This window comes from Ostrinia furnacalis, unplaced genomic scaffold, assembly GCF_004193835.3.
Source record: "Ostrinia furnacalis isolate ACB-3 unplaced genomic scaffold, ASM419383v2 OfSCF0912, whole genome shotgun sequence".
Classification (NCBI taxonomy): Eukaryota; Metazoa; Arthropoda; class Insecta; order Lepidoptera; family Crambidae; genus Ostrinia; species Ostrinia furnacalis.
The window spans coordinates 50,521-67,391 of NW_021131151.1; the positions used below are offsets into that span (position 1 = coordinate 50,521).

The 16,871-nt window shown below is 39.6% G+C and overlaps 1 protein-coding gene across 3 annotated transcripts in view; it reads right to left on the bottom strand.

The window, feature by feature from the left end:
• Positions 1 to 2,099: 2,099 nt before the first annotated feature.
• 5PtaseI (inositol polyphosphate-5-phosphatase A) overlaps positions 2,100 to 16,871 on the bottom strand; it is a 36,527-nt gene continuing 21,755 nt past the window's right edge. The window contains exons 6-14 of one of the 3 annotated variants that reach the window (XM_028301349.1): positions 15,951 to 16,046; positions 15,642 to 15,707; positions 14,307 to 14,431; positions 13,134 to 13,238; positions 11,591 to 11,690; positions 10,791 to 10,921; positions 8,949 to 9,126; positions 7,671 to 7,707; positions 2,100 to 3,268 (exon numbers count right to left, since the gene is read on the bottom strand). In XM_028301349.1, the coding sequence (XP_028157150.1) occupies positions 3,108 to 3,268; positions 7,671 to 7,707; positions 8,949 to 9,126; positions 10,791 to 10,921; positions 11,591 to 11,690; positions 13,134 to 13,238; positions 14,307 to 14,431; positions 15,642 to 15,707; positions 15,951 to 16,046 (999 nt within the window). In that variant the 3' untranslated portion in view covers positions 2,100 to 3,107. Of the gene's footprint in view, positions 3,269 to 7,002; positions 7,708 to 8,948; positions 9,127 to 10,790; positions 10,922 to 11,590; positions 11,691 to 13,133; positions 13,239 to 14,306; positions 14,432 to 15,641; positions 15,708 to 15,884; positions 16,047 to 16,871 lie in introns of those variants that run through there. The other 2 variants (XM_028301347.1, XM_028301348.1) reach the window with 2 other exon arrangements.

The window sequence follows — 16,871 nt, forward strand, 5'->3', positions numbered from 1 at the left end:
ATTAATATATTTTTCATTACTAAACACGTAAAAATAATATTTTTATTTTAAAATCATAAAACTACCACGATATTGGATTAATATTTATTTATGTTATCGAATTGAAATAAAGTGCTCGTAATACCGTCTAATATAATTATATTCTAATTACATTAATATACATTTTAATATAATATATTTTTCTATTTTAACTGCAATAATATACCCAGTCCTTAAAATATTTAAAGGATAGGTACTCTCATTGTCCGGATTTAACTTAAAATAGGTTAAAAATCACAATGCAAATGTATATTTTTCTAAGTGTAAGTACATTATGAAATAAATATTATTCACGGATAATTATAATATTTACTAACATCTGACGCGTAAATGGCGTAACTACGACGCGACGCGCTCGCGAAGTGACCGAGTCGATACGTTTCCTTACCACTTGGTGGTAAATAAGATAGGGCGTGCTCACAAATAAATCTGTGGACGTGCTCAGGCTAAATGACCATTATGATATCAATATCAAAATATTTGCTATTAAATTAAATTAATCATTAAATTAATGAACTAAACAAAATATTATCGGTAGGTTTAATCAATTATGCAGGTACGATTACGAATAAATAGCTTACTGAAATCAACAATAATAATCCTAAATTGCAGGTATTTTCTAGGTAAATAGGTACGTGAATGTTTAATGTAATGCCAATTCATACTTATTACGATTATAGACAATATGCCTCTTCAATCGCAACAAAATTAATATTTAATTATTTTGGCGGCAAGAGATAAAATGATTTTATAAACATAATTCATGAGTATTTTAAGCGTATATTGTAGGAAATAATAAATATTTATTATGTATCCGAATCTAAGGATCCACTTAAGCATTATTTTTTACCAACTTTAGCTATGTACAGTCGACAGCACATCAAGCTATACATTTTCGTTGCAAACTCGCCCCTATCGCAACTACGTAAGATACCACAGTGTTTACGTTGACGTGCTGTCGACCGTACCTATTACAGGTTTTGTTTTATACACCCTGTATACTAACTTTAAACTTTCAACTATTTATGTATAATAATTTGATATAATAATATTATTCCCTAAAAATTAATAGTAAATTCTTAAAAAATTGACACTCACATTTATATGGAACAACGTTGCTATATTTTAAGTAGGTACAATCGAGCACATCAGATTAATATACATTATTTTTGATGCATAATCATATTACATATATTACAACAACATAAGTTGCTGCTTAAAGCTTCATGTGCTTTCGTGTACTACATAATTTTGTTGTACATATAATTTATACGAATGTGTATACTCGTAATATGAAAGTATGGTAAACTTATACTTACATGGAATAATTTATAGACACCGATTAATTCAAACTAGTTTATTATTATTATAATTTTAAATTAACTTATTATGTCATTTAAAATTTAAAATTATGTAAATTATATTAAGTTACTATTATCTATGTAGTTTCATTTTTGGTGAATTGTTTATGTATTAGTTGTTGTGTACATTAATATTTGCATGACTATCCAAAATTACTCTCTACGTTATTATGCCAGAATAAAATTATTCAATAAATTACGTTGATTTCATTTTTTTGCAATTTCTATACTTCACTAGTTTATGTATATTGATAAAATAATTTAAATTGGTATTATAAGAGTAAATTACTCCTGCGCGGTAGCAGTCAAAAACTTTTGGTGATACATAATAATGCATAAATCGTATCTAGGATATTATCCATGTAGCTTATCATATCGTATGTGCTCTCTAATATTCGGGCCAATCATGTTAATTGTTTATACAGTTTTAATAACAGTACAGTACATATTTAATAAATTATTAATTTAAACGTTGACTTAAAATGACGTATGGGTTTTTGCTATTTTCCACACATGTAAACAAAATTCTAGTGTATTTTCCTATACTAATTATTAACAAAATTACTAATTTATTTATAACAACGTATGGCAAATTATATTACCCTGTGACGTTATAGGTATGGGCTATAAATTATAAATTATGGGCTAAATATTATATTACAACATTTCTTAAGTACTATGTTATAGGCTAATATATAGTACTTAAGAAATGTTGTAATATAATATTCAGTATAAATAACATATATCTATGTATAAATTATATAACTGCCCTTACTATGCCTTTAGTTTTGGCAGTGATACTAATAAAGCTGTTAAGCAACAATTGACCTTCAACATTAATTTGATTTTTGAAGCAGAGTGATCTCACGCACTGTTGTGACGTGTTGCATGTCAATTATTGCCCAACATACAGCGTAAATTATTACTCTTAAAGTTACAAATATGGACAACAATATTATTAAAATCTTATATCTTGGTGTTATAGGTGGAACAATACGTTTATATATATTTTTATAAGGTAGTAAAGTGAAGACTACATTGAGACTAGCTATGTAAAGATACCTACTACAAACCACTACTAAGTAGAAGCTGCTAAGTATTAAAACTATTTACGAGTATTAAGTAAATATATTAAATAAATATGTTTTTGGGCTGGCAATACTAGTAATAATTATTGCATAATATATTTTTATTAAGAAGTATTTTTTGATAAAATAATTGCAAGGAAGACTAATTGTTTAAATACATTTACAAAATATGTAAATGTATACGAGAATTGTAAACGAAAGTATAATAAACAAAGAGACTGTTATGATAATGTCAACTAACCAGCACTCTATATTCATCAAACCAAATTGGAATGTGACTAATTTATCACCCAATAAAGGGTATTATACTTATACACATATAACCATTTGTATACAAATATTTAATTTGCTAAAGCTTCTTGAATTTTATTTTGCCTGGCAAGATGAGATAAGTCTTCAGAAGTTAAATAGGGTTTTTCTATAAGAATAGCTGTCTTGACAATAAATAAATTATTTGAATCAAGTAATGTTAGGTACAGTGCATTATATTTTTTTACGATATGTCACGGTTTGCTTTAAATTTTGTTGGCTAGTTGCTGATATATTTTGATAATATATTTCTAACAAACAAAATAATCTACATTCAGTAGTATAATCACCGTCAGTTATAGACGATTAATTAAATATCGGTTTCTTTGAATATATTGTTAGGATTGTCAGAATTAAAGTGAATGTACCGTGAGTTGGGCGATTCCGCAGCGTTCTCGGTTTGATTCTCGGTGTCGTCAGTTTTGGCGTGCTTTGGCGATGTCTCTGAATGGAATTCTTGGCGGAAATTACCTGTGAAAATGTTATTAATCAAGATAAATATCAGTTAAAGGTAAATTATATCTTAGAATTAATAAAATACATGCAATTATTTGGGGCGTAAAAATTATTTGCAACAACACAACTGACATAACACAAATACTATATGTACAGGGTTTTAATAAAAATGTGCAAATAAAAACAAATGTATACTTACAAGCAAGGGACACTACGCAAGTCAGCTACTGTAGGGACTATGAAGCGGTTAAAACAATCTATAATAGTGCTAATTCTGAATTGTATTAACCGAGATTCTTTAACAAAAAGAATATTGTAAATTTTGAAGGTTCAGTCATCAGAACTAGCACTACTTTATAAATAATATAATATGCAAAAACACATGGTATGATATACAAATACTTATTTACTGTATACAAAATAACAAAACAAAATCAGTGCGGAATGTTTATTAAATATAAATTCTAACACCACGTTACAAGGAATCGGGTTTTCAAGCCAACGGAAAACAAAATAAATTAATTTAAAAAGGGAACCGTTCAAGTGAATTGCTTATTATAATAGGTGTATCACCTATTTGTAAACGAATCAGAATTAATACTTACAGAATTAAAGCCCGTATTTTAGAGATGTCCAGTGATTAATTGACAATATTACCAAATGAATGCTTTATAAATAAATATGGAAACATAACGCTGGCTTTGTGCTTTTAAAGTTAACAGTTGACTGTTAAAATACAAAAATGTACTGTTAGCCATTGGGTATCTTCTGATTGTCTTTTTTACTGCACATCTCTGTATCAGAATCTAAAGCCGCGTGGAGCCACACATTGGTTATTATTTACATCACAATAGTAACATACAGCCACCAACGCATACGTATTTTCATTTCTATCTGACACTTTCACTTTGAGTGAGAGGGATGGATTGATTCGAAACTTCGGATAACATCGGTGGGAGAAGCACTGTGCCACCCGGAATGAAAAGGGAAAAATACTTTTGTCTAATTTGTAGGTATATTTAATTTTATATAGATACATTATCCAATGTGTGAACGCGACTTAAGATATTAACCCACTTCGTTATTGCACTGCACCTTGCAAACATTAAAAACTCTAACTACATTATATTACACTTACGAGCAATGAAATGGAAAACAACTATTAATATTGAATATTTTACATTGCATTGCTTGTTGATTTACAGTCTTAATAAATAGTGACTTTAGTTATAAATATTAACTTTGGAAGTTAAAGCGTGGCTATATTGCAACAATTTGTATATAATTTGTATATATTTATATATGTATTCAAATAATATTTACTTGTAAGCGAAGCGCTAAGCGATATGGTTACATGGGTTGGTAAATATTTCTAGAATAATACACATGTATACATGAGTGAAATAAAATAGTTTGATGATTTTTTGTCAGTAAGTGTTCTTACTACATTATTAGATTTTTAGTCACTAAATACTATATAGTAGTGTAGTACTTTTTGCTTGGTAACTAAATATTAAGCTTAGTTAATTTGGTAAGAAATGTTGAACACTTCTGATATTAAAAATAATGTAAAAATAGTCTACTTATGTATATACAAAGATATTAAGAATAGCTTACAATCTGCTTGAGCAGTGCTAGACTAGAACAATTTAAGCATTTGGTATATTTGTATTGTTCTGTACAAAAAATGTAAATAAAATATTGCATTATTATATACGCAGCGCAACGCTGTAAAACCACTAAAACGAATATTGCCATAATTAAAAACAGTATCTACAAATTGAAATTGCAAATCGCTTGAGGCGAATTAGTACCTACTTTGTTATAATTAATATACAAAGTATCATTTCAAAACGATAAATGCTAGAATAACAACAACAAAAAATGATTGTTTTTTAAATAGTAAATTGGACGTTGGAGAAAGGTGTTATAAAATTGGATAAGATTGAAAATCTAAAAAAATTATAAAATACTTCCTAATAGTGCAAGTTATTAATTTAAGTAAGCGAAAACAACTAATTCATGCGATTTTAAAATCAAACCAACATCCATGCAAAACTGTTTTTTGGGTAACAGTAAAATTATTTGGTAACTTTAGTTTAACTACGCGTAAGGGACACGAAACAATTGATAATTGATCTGAGTGACTTTCACTTATGGCTGGGCCTGAGTACTTTGTGGGGTCACTCACTTAAACTAACGTCAAAAATCTGTCAAACTCCATACAAAATCACTGGTTATCGTTAATGTTGTCAAAGCAAACTTTAAAAGTTACTATGGCGATAACCGGTGCTTTTTGTATGGAGTTTGACAGATTTTTGACGTTTGTCAAAGTTAAAGTAAGATGGTGCAACCCAGCCTAAGTATACTTCCGTTAAAATGCCTTTTTTTCTGACCAACTTTTTTTTCTACTGATTTGTATAAGAAGTGGAGTTAAATCGCAAACGAGTAAAAATATTCAGACTTCAATTATTCGAGATAAATATTGAATAATCAGTATCAATAACTTTGTATTGAAAACGTCACACAAGCAATGAGAAATTGGCAACACTATCATTTCAGGTTCAACGACCGATGCCATTGGTCAAGTAGGTATAAATCGTTTCATCCACGAAGACGCGCCCCACCAATTTTTGGTCTCGGTCGCGCGGGGTGCGGGGAGTTTGATCCGAGCAATCCGAGCGGCATGATTCTAGTGTGCGTGTGCAATCATGGATAATAATTTAGCGTGTACCGATAACACTCAAACATTAGCGGAAGAATGGTGGGGCGCGTCTTCGTGGATGAAACGATCTATACTTATTTAAGGTCTGCAAAGACGAATACCTTTCGTAGTCTACGAATTATTTTTAAGTTGGTCGTCTAAGTGGGCCCTAAGTACAACAAAACACAACAAAAATACTAATATAAGTGCAAATGTGCAGTTATTTTGCCTTTTAAATTAAAAGTATTAAAATACATCATCATGTATAATCATCAGTGCATATTATGTCTACAAATAATGTTATTTGCACAATCGGGCTTTTCACAGTTACGCTCGACGCGCTGTTAATCGTACTTGTCAAATAAAATCCAGAAAAATAAAAATAAAAACTACAGGGCGGCGCGCCCTGGTGGTCAATAAAATTTGTGTTAACGAAATTCAGTCCTTATTACCAGTATTTATGATACATTTTAATTTAAAAGGCATACATTAGACTACTACTACGTAAAGCTACACGATAATGCACATACGGTTCCGCCAAAAGGAAGGACTTGGGATGGGTTTTGGTTTTGGTATTCAACGAATCACAGACTTGTATCTATGCTTTATCTATGGTCAATTCAAAATCGATATATTCGAGATTTTAGTCATCATAACACACGATTTTCGTGCAATAGTTTGTCAGAATTTTGTCAATTGTGTTTGGCAAACTTATTCATAGGTAGCTCTATATAATTAATATTAAAAATGACTACTTGTCTTTCTTTTTTAATGTCACGTCATAGGGACGAAACACACTTATCAACCCGGAAACGGATCGTGACCATATCAAATCAAGGCTGTCAGTGTTCTTTGTACGAAACCCCGTACTGCAACGCACACTTATCCGCACCGTAACGTAAACGCCTCGCCTTATTTGACAGCGCGGTGAAATTCGATAAGTGGGTCTAGACAAAGTGCAAATTATAATCGCAAACCAGTCGCAAAGTCGTCGAAAAGCCCCTTTTTTGTATGGAGTTTTGACGGATTCCATTTTCGATTCGATCAAAAAGTGCGTTTTGTCTAGGGGGCAAGGTATTGATCCCTTTCTGGGTTGATTAGTGTGCTATGACCTTTAAATGTTCCTGACAAGCATATCGTAACATCATCGTCACCGCAACGGGCCTTTATCGTTCTCGCTGTCTCTCCTACGACATAACCCACAGCACTCCCAAATCAAGCACTTCCAACCTCTTTTACTATCGGTCATCGAACTCCTTGAAACTTTCCTACTTTTAGTTTCAAAGCCATCATTTATTAAAGCATCCAATCGATTCTTCAACTGCGTCGGAGATACGCTCCTATCCCGATTAAGTTTCGCTTTCGGTTCGACGTACGCGATCTCCGTAATTTCATCCGACGATGACCTTTCTATATTTGGCGTGTGGGAGTCTATGCTCTCTGGCGTGTAGGGGTCAACGCACTGACGAACTGTCAGCAGCGTGTTGTCTATGTCATTTACGAATATACCGTCATAACTACAATAGTCTGCGTTGGTTATTTCGACGTGGGGGATGGTTATGTCGTGGAGGGAGGACGTTTTATGGAGGGGGGAGGTTTTAGGGAGGGTAGCGGGGGGTCTGAGGAGGTCGGGGTGCGTGGGACGACGTGTTAGAGCGCGAGGGGGCCCGCAAAGGAGACAGGGGAGCTTGCTGTCACAACACTCTAAGGTACCTCGGTCCGATTGCAGCATCACGCGTAAGTAGATCGGCTGAAACAATGGACATACTGTTATTTTCGTTTAATGCTAATGTTTTAATTCTGTTGTCAGAAACTTTACTCTTCTCTCTTCTAAAATTCAGTCTAAATTCTGATTCTGATGCCAGAAAGTCATCAGAAAGCAAAGATCAGTTACAGCCTCACAGATAAATTATAGCGGTATTAGTATGGCATTCAAAAGAATCGCCAGTAAGCAGTAGTTCACAGTCATGACAAGTTTGAACACAGTTTAGTCACACCGGTGGTTTGCGAGGTGACTGCACTAAAAAATAGCGCCCAAGACTCTCAACCTAGTTATAGATGACCCACGCTGAACTGTCCCGCCAAACTCAATGACAGGGGGGCGCTACCATCGTTCAACTATATGGTTTCCAACACATATCTGTGGTTTCCAACATGGCAAAAATCTGAACCAACGATCCGGTATTGACGGTGGCGCCCCACTGTCAATGTCATCGACAGGACAGTCCAGTATTTTGGAACTATACTAGAGGTAGTTATTGTGGCAGTGTCATGACGGTGTCACAGTGTCATAGTGGCATTCATAGTAGCGTCAAAGTCACAATACAGTAGAGTTGCAGCGATGTCGTAGCAGTCACAGTGTTACCGCAGAAGTGTTGCAGCAATCTAACCCCAGTGATAAATAGATACGGTTTAAAGTCATGCCGCAATAACATCCTTGCTACCTCTGACTGGTTGCGACTAAAGCCCGGTCTCTGAGCACGTAGAATTTTGTCCAATGACCCCAAGCTACCCATCCTTATCGCTCGCGCGTAATTACAGTCCCGTCGCACAGTCGCGACAGCAATATTAGTTAATAGGTTAATAGGCTTTAGTTACGACGCAGCTCGCACGACACGCCGGGGCAGGGCTTGGGCGAGCCCTCTGTGGTTGCGACCGGTTGCGACAGGCTCGCGTCTGGTTACCTTGTGGTCGCCCATGCACGCGGCGGGCCCGATGACGCCGTAGTCGTGTCGCTTGCGCGCGGGCGCGTCCACGAGCCGACGCAGCTCGCACGACACGCCGGGGCAGGGCTTGGGCGAGCCCTCTCTGGTTGCGGCCGGTTGCGACAGGCTCGCGTCTGGTTACCTTGTGGTCGCCCATGCACGCGGCGGGCCCGATGACGCCGTAGTCGTGTCGCTTGCGCGCGGGCGCGTCCACGAGCCGACGCAGCTCGCACGACACGAGCCCTCTCTGGTTGCGACCGGTTGCGACAGGCTCGCGTCTGGTTACCTTGTGGTCGCCCATGCACGCGGCGGGCCCGATGACGCCGTAGTCGTGTCGCTTGCGCGCGGGCGCGTCCACGAGCCGACGCAGCTCGCACGACACGCCGGGGCAGGGCTTGGGCGAGCCTTCCGATTGGTTGCGGACTAGTTTGCGACGGTTCGGCGAGCCTTCGCTCTCTGATACCCTGGGAAAAGGTAAAATAAAAGATAAGGTAAGGTCAAATACCTGCCTTGTCTTGCATAAAAAAAACATCTTTACTTTAAAAAAGTGAACTGCTCCTGAATCGAATGTACCTACTACTGCTATTTCTATTTATTTATATTAACCGGCAGACTGAGCTTGTTGCGGCGCTTCTTCTCAGCGCTTGCCAAATGTTGGTCTCGAAGCGCTGGTAGGGCAAAAAGATTATGAGACATGTAGAGGCTCCTTAAGAGCAAAATGACGATTTGTAAGAACTATTTATTAGTCTAAACAAATAAAGACATTTTGACTTTGACTTTGAAATTTGACAAACGTCAAAAATATGTCAAATTCCATATAAAAATACGCCGGTTATCGATATAGTTACGGTCAAAGTTAGATGGTGCAACTCAGCCTAAGTCATTTAGATAGAACCGTAAAGGTAAAGGTGTCGGACTAGCGAACTCGTGTTCCGAGGAACACAGGTTCGAACTCCAACACTGCTCGATCATTGTGGTGAACTCACACAAATACGAAACAACGCCCGCTGTGTCCTGAAGAAAAATTGTTTTTCACCTACTTTTTTCAAAAAAAGTACCATACAATGGTATATATTTATAATCCTGATAAATGTAGCTTTCAGGACATATTTTTTTATTAGATTATCTCCAGTGGTTTAAAAGTAAACGACGTTTATTTAAAAAAATACTTTTTGGTTTTTGTGAATTTTACTCCATATTTCAATTTTTTTGTATGAAAAGGCAAAAAGTTTGTTCTAGAAATGAATTCGCCATCCTTTAATTATCCGAAAATGACACCACACTTGCCCTAATACCCATAGTTTTGAAGATATGGGCCTTAAAGTGAAGCGCGGCAGAAGGAAACTTGCCCCCCCTGCCCCTGCTACCACAGGGGGGGGCTCCCGATGTCTACCGACGGAAATCTACTCAGGAGCATTCAAAGAACAACTGGTGCAAAAATGAGCCTTCTATACCAAAGTGGAGGGGTCTCCATACAAATCATTGCACTAAATTCCCTACTATACCTCGCTCTTGTTATATGTCTGCAAGCGAGATAGAAAGCAAGTGTCTGTTCGACTACGCAAAATGTCGGCACAGACAGCGTATACAGATACAAATCTTTATGTGTTAATGGCCTCAACTCTCGTTGCGCAACCTATTATACTCATCTACATTAAAAACCTTATAACAATGCACTAAGGGTCACTAACAATCAACTTTGAAACTATTTTTATTTTATACTAGCGGCCGCCCATGACTTCGTACGCGTGGATCCCGTTTTACCCCCTTTTTTCAAAAAGTATATTATTTTTTTATTATTTGTTGGCATTTTATGTATTTAATTAGTATTGCCTGTTATTTAGAATTATTACTGTTTTTCTTTTATCAGGATATACCTACCTTTTAGTTTAAAAGTTATTACGTTTTCTTTTCAATAAGTAATTGAAAGAAAAAAAAATCTATAAAATATGAAAAAAAATCTCAAAAAATTTTTGACCTCTTTTTTGTCGATAAAAATAGGTCTAGTTTCACCTTAATTCATAATGTACACTTTATCGTGACACAATGTATATTTCATGTACAGAATTGACCTCTCTACAGATTTATTATAAGTATAGATAAGATGTAATTTTGTTTTATCACATACCTGGCGTTAATAGCTTGCTGCACGCTCGTAGGGTCAGCAATACTTTTCCGGCTGACCGTGATACCTGGCACGGACAACGCGTCCAAGTCTGCTACACTGCTCTTCTTCTCTAAAGTCTTACTGGGACTAGACTGGAAAGAAAAGGACAGGTTAGCGAATAAGTTACAGTTAAAATTAATGTCCAAGAAGATACAACAAGTAGCTTATTGTCAAATATCTGTCTCTATGAACACTTCAGTGCTGCAAAAACTGCTCAGTGCTGGAAAATTAATTTGAAATCATTTTATCAAGTGAGAAGTTTTCCAGCTGGGCTAATGTACGCCATAATAAAATTTTATCGACGATTTTAGACGACAAATGTATGGGCTTATCGTGCGAAATCGCCAATTAAAAATGCCTCTACAAAAGTTTATCGTGGCCCGCATCCTAGGCCTATGGTCTGGGTGGGGATTTGTCAAGTTTTGTTTTCACTAGTCTTGGATAGAGATATTATTGAGATTGAATCTAGTTCTACATTATTTATTATGGTGCATCTGTAAAGCTGACCCTAGTTTTCAAAGGTTTTAACAAAGTTTTAACACCAGGTGCGATTGTGGTCAAATACCTGCCTTGTCTAGCATAAAAAAAAATAGTGACTGAGTTTCTTGCGCTGCTTCTTCTCAGCACTGGCCCATTTACTGTCCCGAAGCAGTGGTAGGGTTAATACTGGGACGTGTAAAAGTGCTTTTTAAAAGCCTATTTGCAAAAATGAATAAGTTTTAATGGACAACAAATAAAATAACATTCATAATGTGGCTTACTTGGTGATTTTGCCTGACGGGCGACCCAGACCTCGCCGGGCTACTGTCGGAAGACGACACTCGGCCGCTGCTACTGTCTGTAGACTCTGCTACTGATTTTCTGAAGAATAAAATAGAAAATTATTAAATACGTCCAGTTTCGTGCAGTAGTCGAAAAGATGGGCAACTGTTAGAGCAGATTCACACTAGATTCGTTCAGAATCCGTCAAAATATGGACCTAAGACTAACTGGAGTTCTACAACGGATTAATAATGAGGATTACTGATTATTTCACGTAGGGAAACTCTGAGATTGGGCGACCTTGAGACTTCTTATGAGGCCTATTTTAAAGGACAACATCCCCATTTACGTTATCACTGGAAACACCACACAAAGTAGTAAAGACCGATAGTGATCATCATAATTTTCAGCCAGTGGACATCCACTGCTGAACGTAGGCCTCTACAATGATTTCTAGATTTGTCGGTTGGTAGCGGCCTGCATCCAGCACCTCTCCGCAACCTTTTATAAGGTCATCTGTCCAACTTCTGTACAAGTGTCTGTTCTCACCTCGAAGTGTGCAAGTGCCTGTTCTCACCTGGGACTGTGCAAGTGCCTGTTCTCACCTGGGACTGTGCAAGTGCCTGTTCTCACCTGGGACTGTGCAAGTGCCTGTTCTCACCTGGGACTGTACAAGTGCCTGTTCTCACCTAGGACTGTACAAGTGCCTGTTCTCACCTGGAAGTGTGCAAGTGCCTGTTCTCACCTGGGACTGTGCAAGTGACTGTTCTCACCTGGGAGTGTGCAAGTGCCTGTTCTCACCTGGAAGTGTGCAAGTGACTGTTCTCACCTGGGACTGTGCAAGTGACTGTTCTCACCTGGGACTGTGCAAGTGCCTGTTCTCACCTGGAAGTGTGCAAGTGCCTGTTCTCACCTGGAAGTGTGCAAGAGCCTGTTCTCACCTGGGTCTGTGCAAGTGCCTGTTCTCACCTGGGACTGTGCAAGTGCCTGTTCTCACCTGGGACTGTACAAGTGCCTGTTCTCACCTGGGACTGTGCAAGTGCCTGTTCTCACCTGGAAGTGTGCAAGTGCCTGTTCTCGGCCGGGCGCGCGGCGTCCTGCTGGACTAGTAGCCTCGCGGACTGGGACAGCAGGATGCGGTCGCACCACGCGGGCACCTGTGGGACAGTGACGTCACGCCGGGCTCACCTGGGACTGTGCAAGTGCCTGTTCTCACCTGGAAGTGTACAAGTGCCTGTTCTCACCTGGAAGTGTGCAAGTGCCTGTTCTCGGCCGGGCGCGCGGCGTCCTGCTGGACTAGTAGCCTCGCGGACTGGGACAGCAGGATGCGGTCGCACCTGGGACTGTGCAAGTGCCTGTTCTCACCTGGGCCTGTGCAAGTGCCTGTTCTCACCTGGAAGTGTGCAAGTGCCTGTTCTCGGCCGGGCGCGCGGCGTCCTGCTGGACTAGTAGCCTTGCGGACTGGGACAGCAGGATGCGGTCGCACCTGGGACTGTGCAAATGCCTGTTCTCACCTGGGACTGTGCAAGTGCCTGTTCTCACCTGGAAGTGTGCAAGTGCCTGTTCTCGGCCGGGCGCGCGGTTTCCTGCTGGACTAGTAGCCTCGCGGACTGGGACAGCAGGATGCGGTCGCACCACGCCGGGCACCTGTGAAAATAATGACGTCACTTGACTTAAAACCATCCCTCATAGGCTTCATTCTTCTTGTCGTGTCGACAACAAACCTACACAGCGTCAGCCCAAAACTCCGCCACAAGAGTGACGTTGTCAGTAGCCTTAATTAAATCTTCCTGCGTGCAGTTATTTGGACACGCAGGGCACGACGTCATGTGCTTCGTTGACTGGGGAACAAATCCACACTTGCAGTACAAGTTTGAGCCATCCAAGAATCCCCACTTGAACAGATTGTCCTTACTACGGCCGACCTGCGTCCTAAGTCTATTTAAAGATTTCCATGTAGCCCAGGGGAGCTCATGTCCAGGCAGAGGACTCTCAGACATAGGGACAAAAGGGCAGGGAAGATCAGCTCTCTCACGCCATAACCTGCATCTCTCTTTTGACCGACCGTTATGAAGGAGAACACTTTTAGGCTTCATTCAAATTAGGGAACAACCTTGGAATGTGAGACCCGTCCTTCAACATGAAGGAGCATGTACGGGCGCGGGCGCGTGAATCACACGAGCGTTTCTAATGGCTCCGTCCGCCTAAATCATTCAAATTCAAATGAATTTCATTCACAGTGATATATTATAGCGTTTGACTGCGCGTATGTGGTTCTAAATCATTTTAATTCATTAGAAACGCCCGCGCCTTCTCTCTGAAAGGTTTTAAAGCGAGATATTACCATGAATGATAGCAATAGAGCGTCCCCTCCTCCCCCTCTAAAAATTAAACTGTTGGCTTAAAAAATCTATAAAAAATCATAGTAAGAGTGCTTTTTATGAACTTCCAAGGAAAACTATAACGGTTAAGTTAGATCAGTTAGTTCTAGAGTAATAGCTGTGGTAATAGTCGTTTAACTCATGTATTATAAAATTTCAAACCTCAACAACTACGGAACCCTACACTGCGCGTGACACGACACGCACTTGGCCGATTTTTAAATTTTTCTTAGTTGTGTACTATAATCGATAGTTATTAGTTACTTACACGATACCGATTATTTGAGGCATAATCGATTATTCGGCAACACTACAGTATAGTTAAGAATCTTACCGTGTCTTCATGTAATGAGTGGGTAGATGGACATCTTCCTCAAAGGGGTAGGACGGCGGGAACTTTACGGGAAACTCGTACAAGTGCGGCCGAAGCGCTTCCAACTCGCGGTCGTATCGTTGCAGCTGAAAACAAAGACTTTATTACAACGATATAAAGTTCAATATACAGCGGACACTAAATGGGAAACAAATATAACGTCGTATCAGCAAGATTGGTTGAATTATTTGTTGCTTTTCGATCTTTGATATTAGGGCTTAGTGTGAGTATACGTCAATCGTCGTCACTAGCGAGCGTGTTAAAAAATATATGAAGATTTTGGTTCTTGAAAGTTTCCGCTAGGGGCGCTGTACAATCGTCATACATTTAATGTCACTTTTTTATCGACATCAAATGCGTTTGACGTAAACTCACACTACGCCCCCTTATGACAATACTCGACCAAAGTGCGAACGTTTTTTTGTGATTAGTTTAGTTCACTCCAGTCGAGTAGGTAATTTAGCCGAGAGCGAGCAAACTCAACTGGGGTGAACACGGCTTTAGCATTGAATCCAGTTTGGACTTACTCAAGGCTCTCAGAATTCTTCGCACTTACTTCGCTTCCAACATCTTCACCTCGCTTCCTTCTTCGGAGAGTTATTGGTATTTTCACCCGAGTCTAAGGTCAAGTTTACTTACCCAAGGCTCTGAAGACCTTCTGGTGGTCTATAGTCTGGTCTGCGAGCACGTAGAATTTTGTCCAATGACCCCAAGCTACCTATCCTTATCGCTCGCGCGTAATTATGTTGCTGTCACGCTCGCACACTCACTGCGGGCGCCCGTCGCACAGTCGCGAGCGCCACAGCAATATAATTACGCGCGAGCGATAAGGATGGGGTCATTGGACAAAATTCTACGTGCTCACAGACCGGGCTTTAGATGCGAGAACTCTTTCTTCCCAACTGTTAGTACCACGCGGCCTTCGGTCGCCGACCGATATTGCAGTTTGGACGCGTCCTTAATACCTCCACTACACTACTCGCGAAGTTGGTCGAAGTTAATCGAAGTAGATAGCGTTGCACGCACTTCACTTCGCTTCATCCAACTTCCGAGAAGTATCGGTATTTTCGACCGAGTCAAGGGTGGCAGGAAAGTCCTTGAGTGGCGACCACGAGCCGGAAGACGTAGCGTGGGAAGGCCTCCCACTAGGTGGACCGACGATCTGGTGAAGGTCGCGGGAGGCGCCTGGATGCGAGCGGCGCAGGACCGGTCTTTGTGGAAATCCTTGGGGAGGCCTTTGTCCAGCAGTGGACGTCTTTCGGCTGAAACAACAACAAGGGTCAAGTTTGGACTAACCCAAGGCTCTCTGAAGATCTTCTGGTGGTCTAGATGCGAGAACTCTTTCTTGCCGACCGTTAGTACCACGCGGCCGTCGGTCGCCGACCGATACTGCAGTTTGGACGCTAAATACCTCCACTACACTACTCGCGAAGTTGGTCGAAGTTAATCTAAGTAGATAGTGTTGCACGCACTTCATTTCGCTTCGAACAACTTTCCTTCGCTTCGTCGAACTTCCTAAAATGATCAGTATACGCTTACCCAAGGCTCTCTAAAGATCTTCTGGTGGTCTAGATGCGAGAACTCTTTCTTGCCGACCGTTAGTACCACGCGGCCGTCGGTCGCCGACCGATACTGCAGTTTGGACGCGTCCGCATTGCCGCCATTTTGTAATCGGCACGCTGTCAGCTCTTCGGTTATTTTCTGGTGACGATAAATAAATATTTTGGTTATTTAACGCTGCGCCATGTAGGAACAACTAAGTTACGCATGCGGTCAAATACCAAGGCTGTTCTGTATAAAAAATGATCCACAACGGTTTTCCGCTCTTTCGAACGCGTGAGGCGGGTCGCTACATTCCCTACAATATGGTCGAGTGAAGCGATGGCTGGTTCACACGTCATGTCTGTGAACAGGCGCTGCCTTCGGGGACTGGTCAAGACAAGATATACCTACCTTAAATTTTTTAACATAACAATTAACAATCAACTTGACAGTGGCACGGCATTAAATATAAGTATATACAATTTATTTAAAACTACCACACGGTTTTGTTATGGTGCCTTGCTTTTCTCTCTAGAGTTTTCTTGCCTTGTCTCCTAAATAGTTTTATATCTGGCACTTAGCCAGAAGGATATCTTAGACTTGTCATGCTCACTAAAATGTCTCTGGGGTAGTGGCGTGTGAGGCGGGTCGTTACATTCCCTATAATATGGTCGAGTGAAGCGATGGCTGGTTCACACGTCATGTCTGTGAACAGGCGCTGCCTTCGGGGACTGGTCAAGGAAAGATATACCTGACATAAAATATATGTATCAAAACGCAACAATTAACCTAGAAATTAGCACGGCACTAAAGAAATTTATTCAAAACTGCCACGCGGTCTCGTGCTAGATGGGCGTCTTAAAGGCCACCTTCTATCAACGGGAGCGCGTGGTAAGTAACTTGCTTCTGAATGTATGTAACTTCCTACTTTTTTATTTTTAAACCGGCAGACAGTGGTGACTGAGTTTGTTGCGGCGCTTCTTC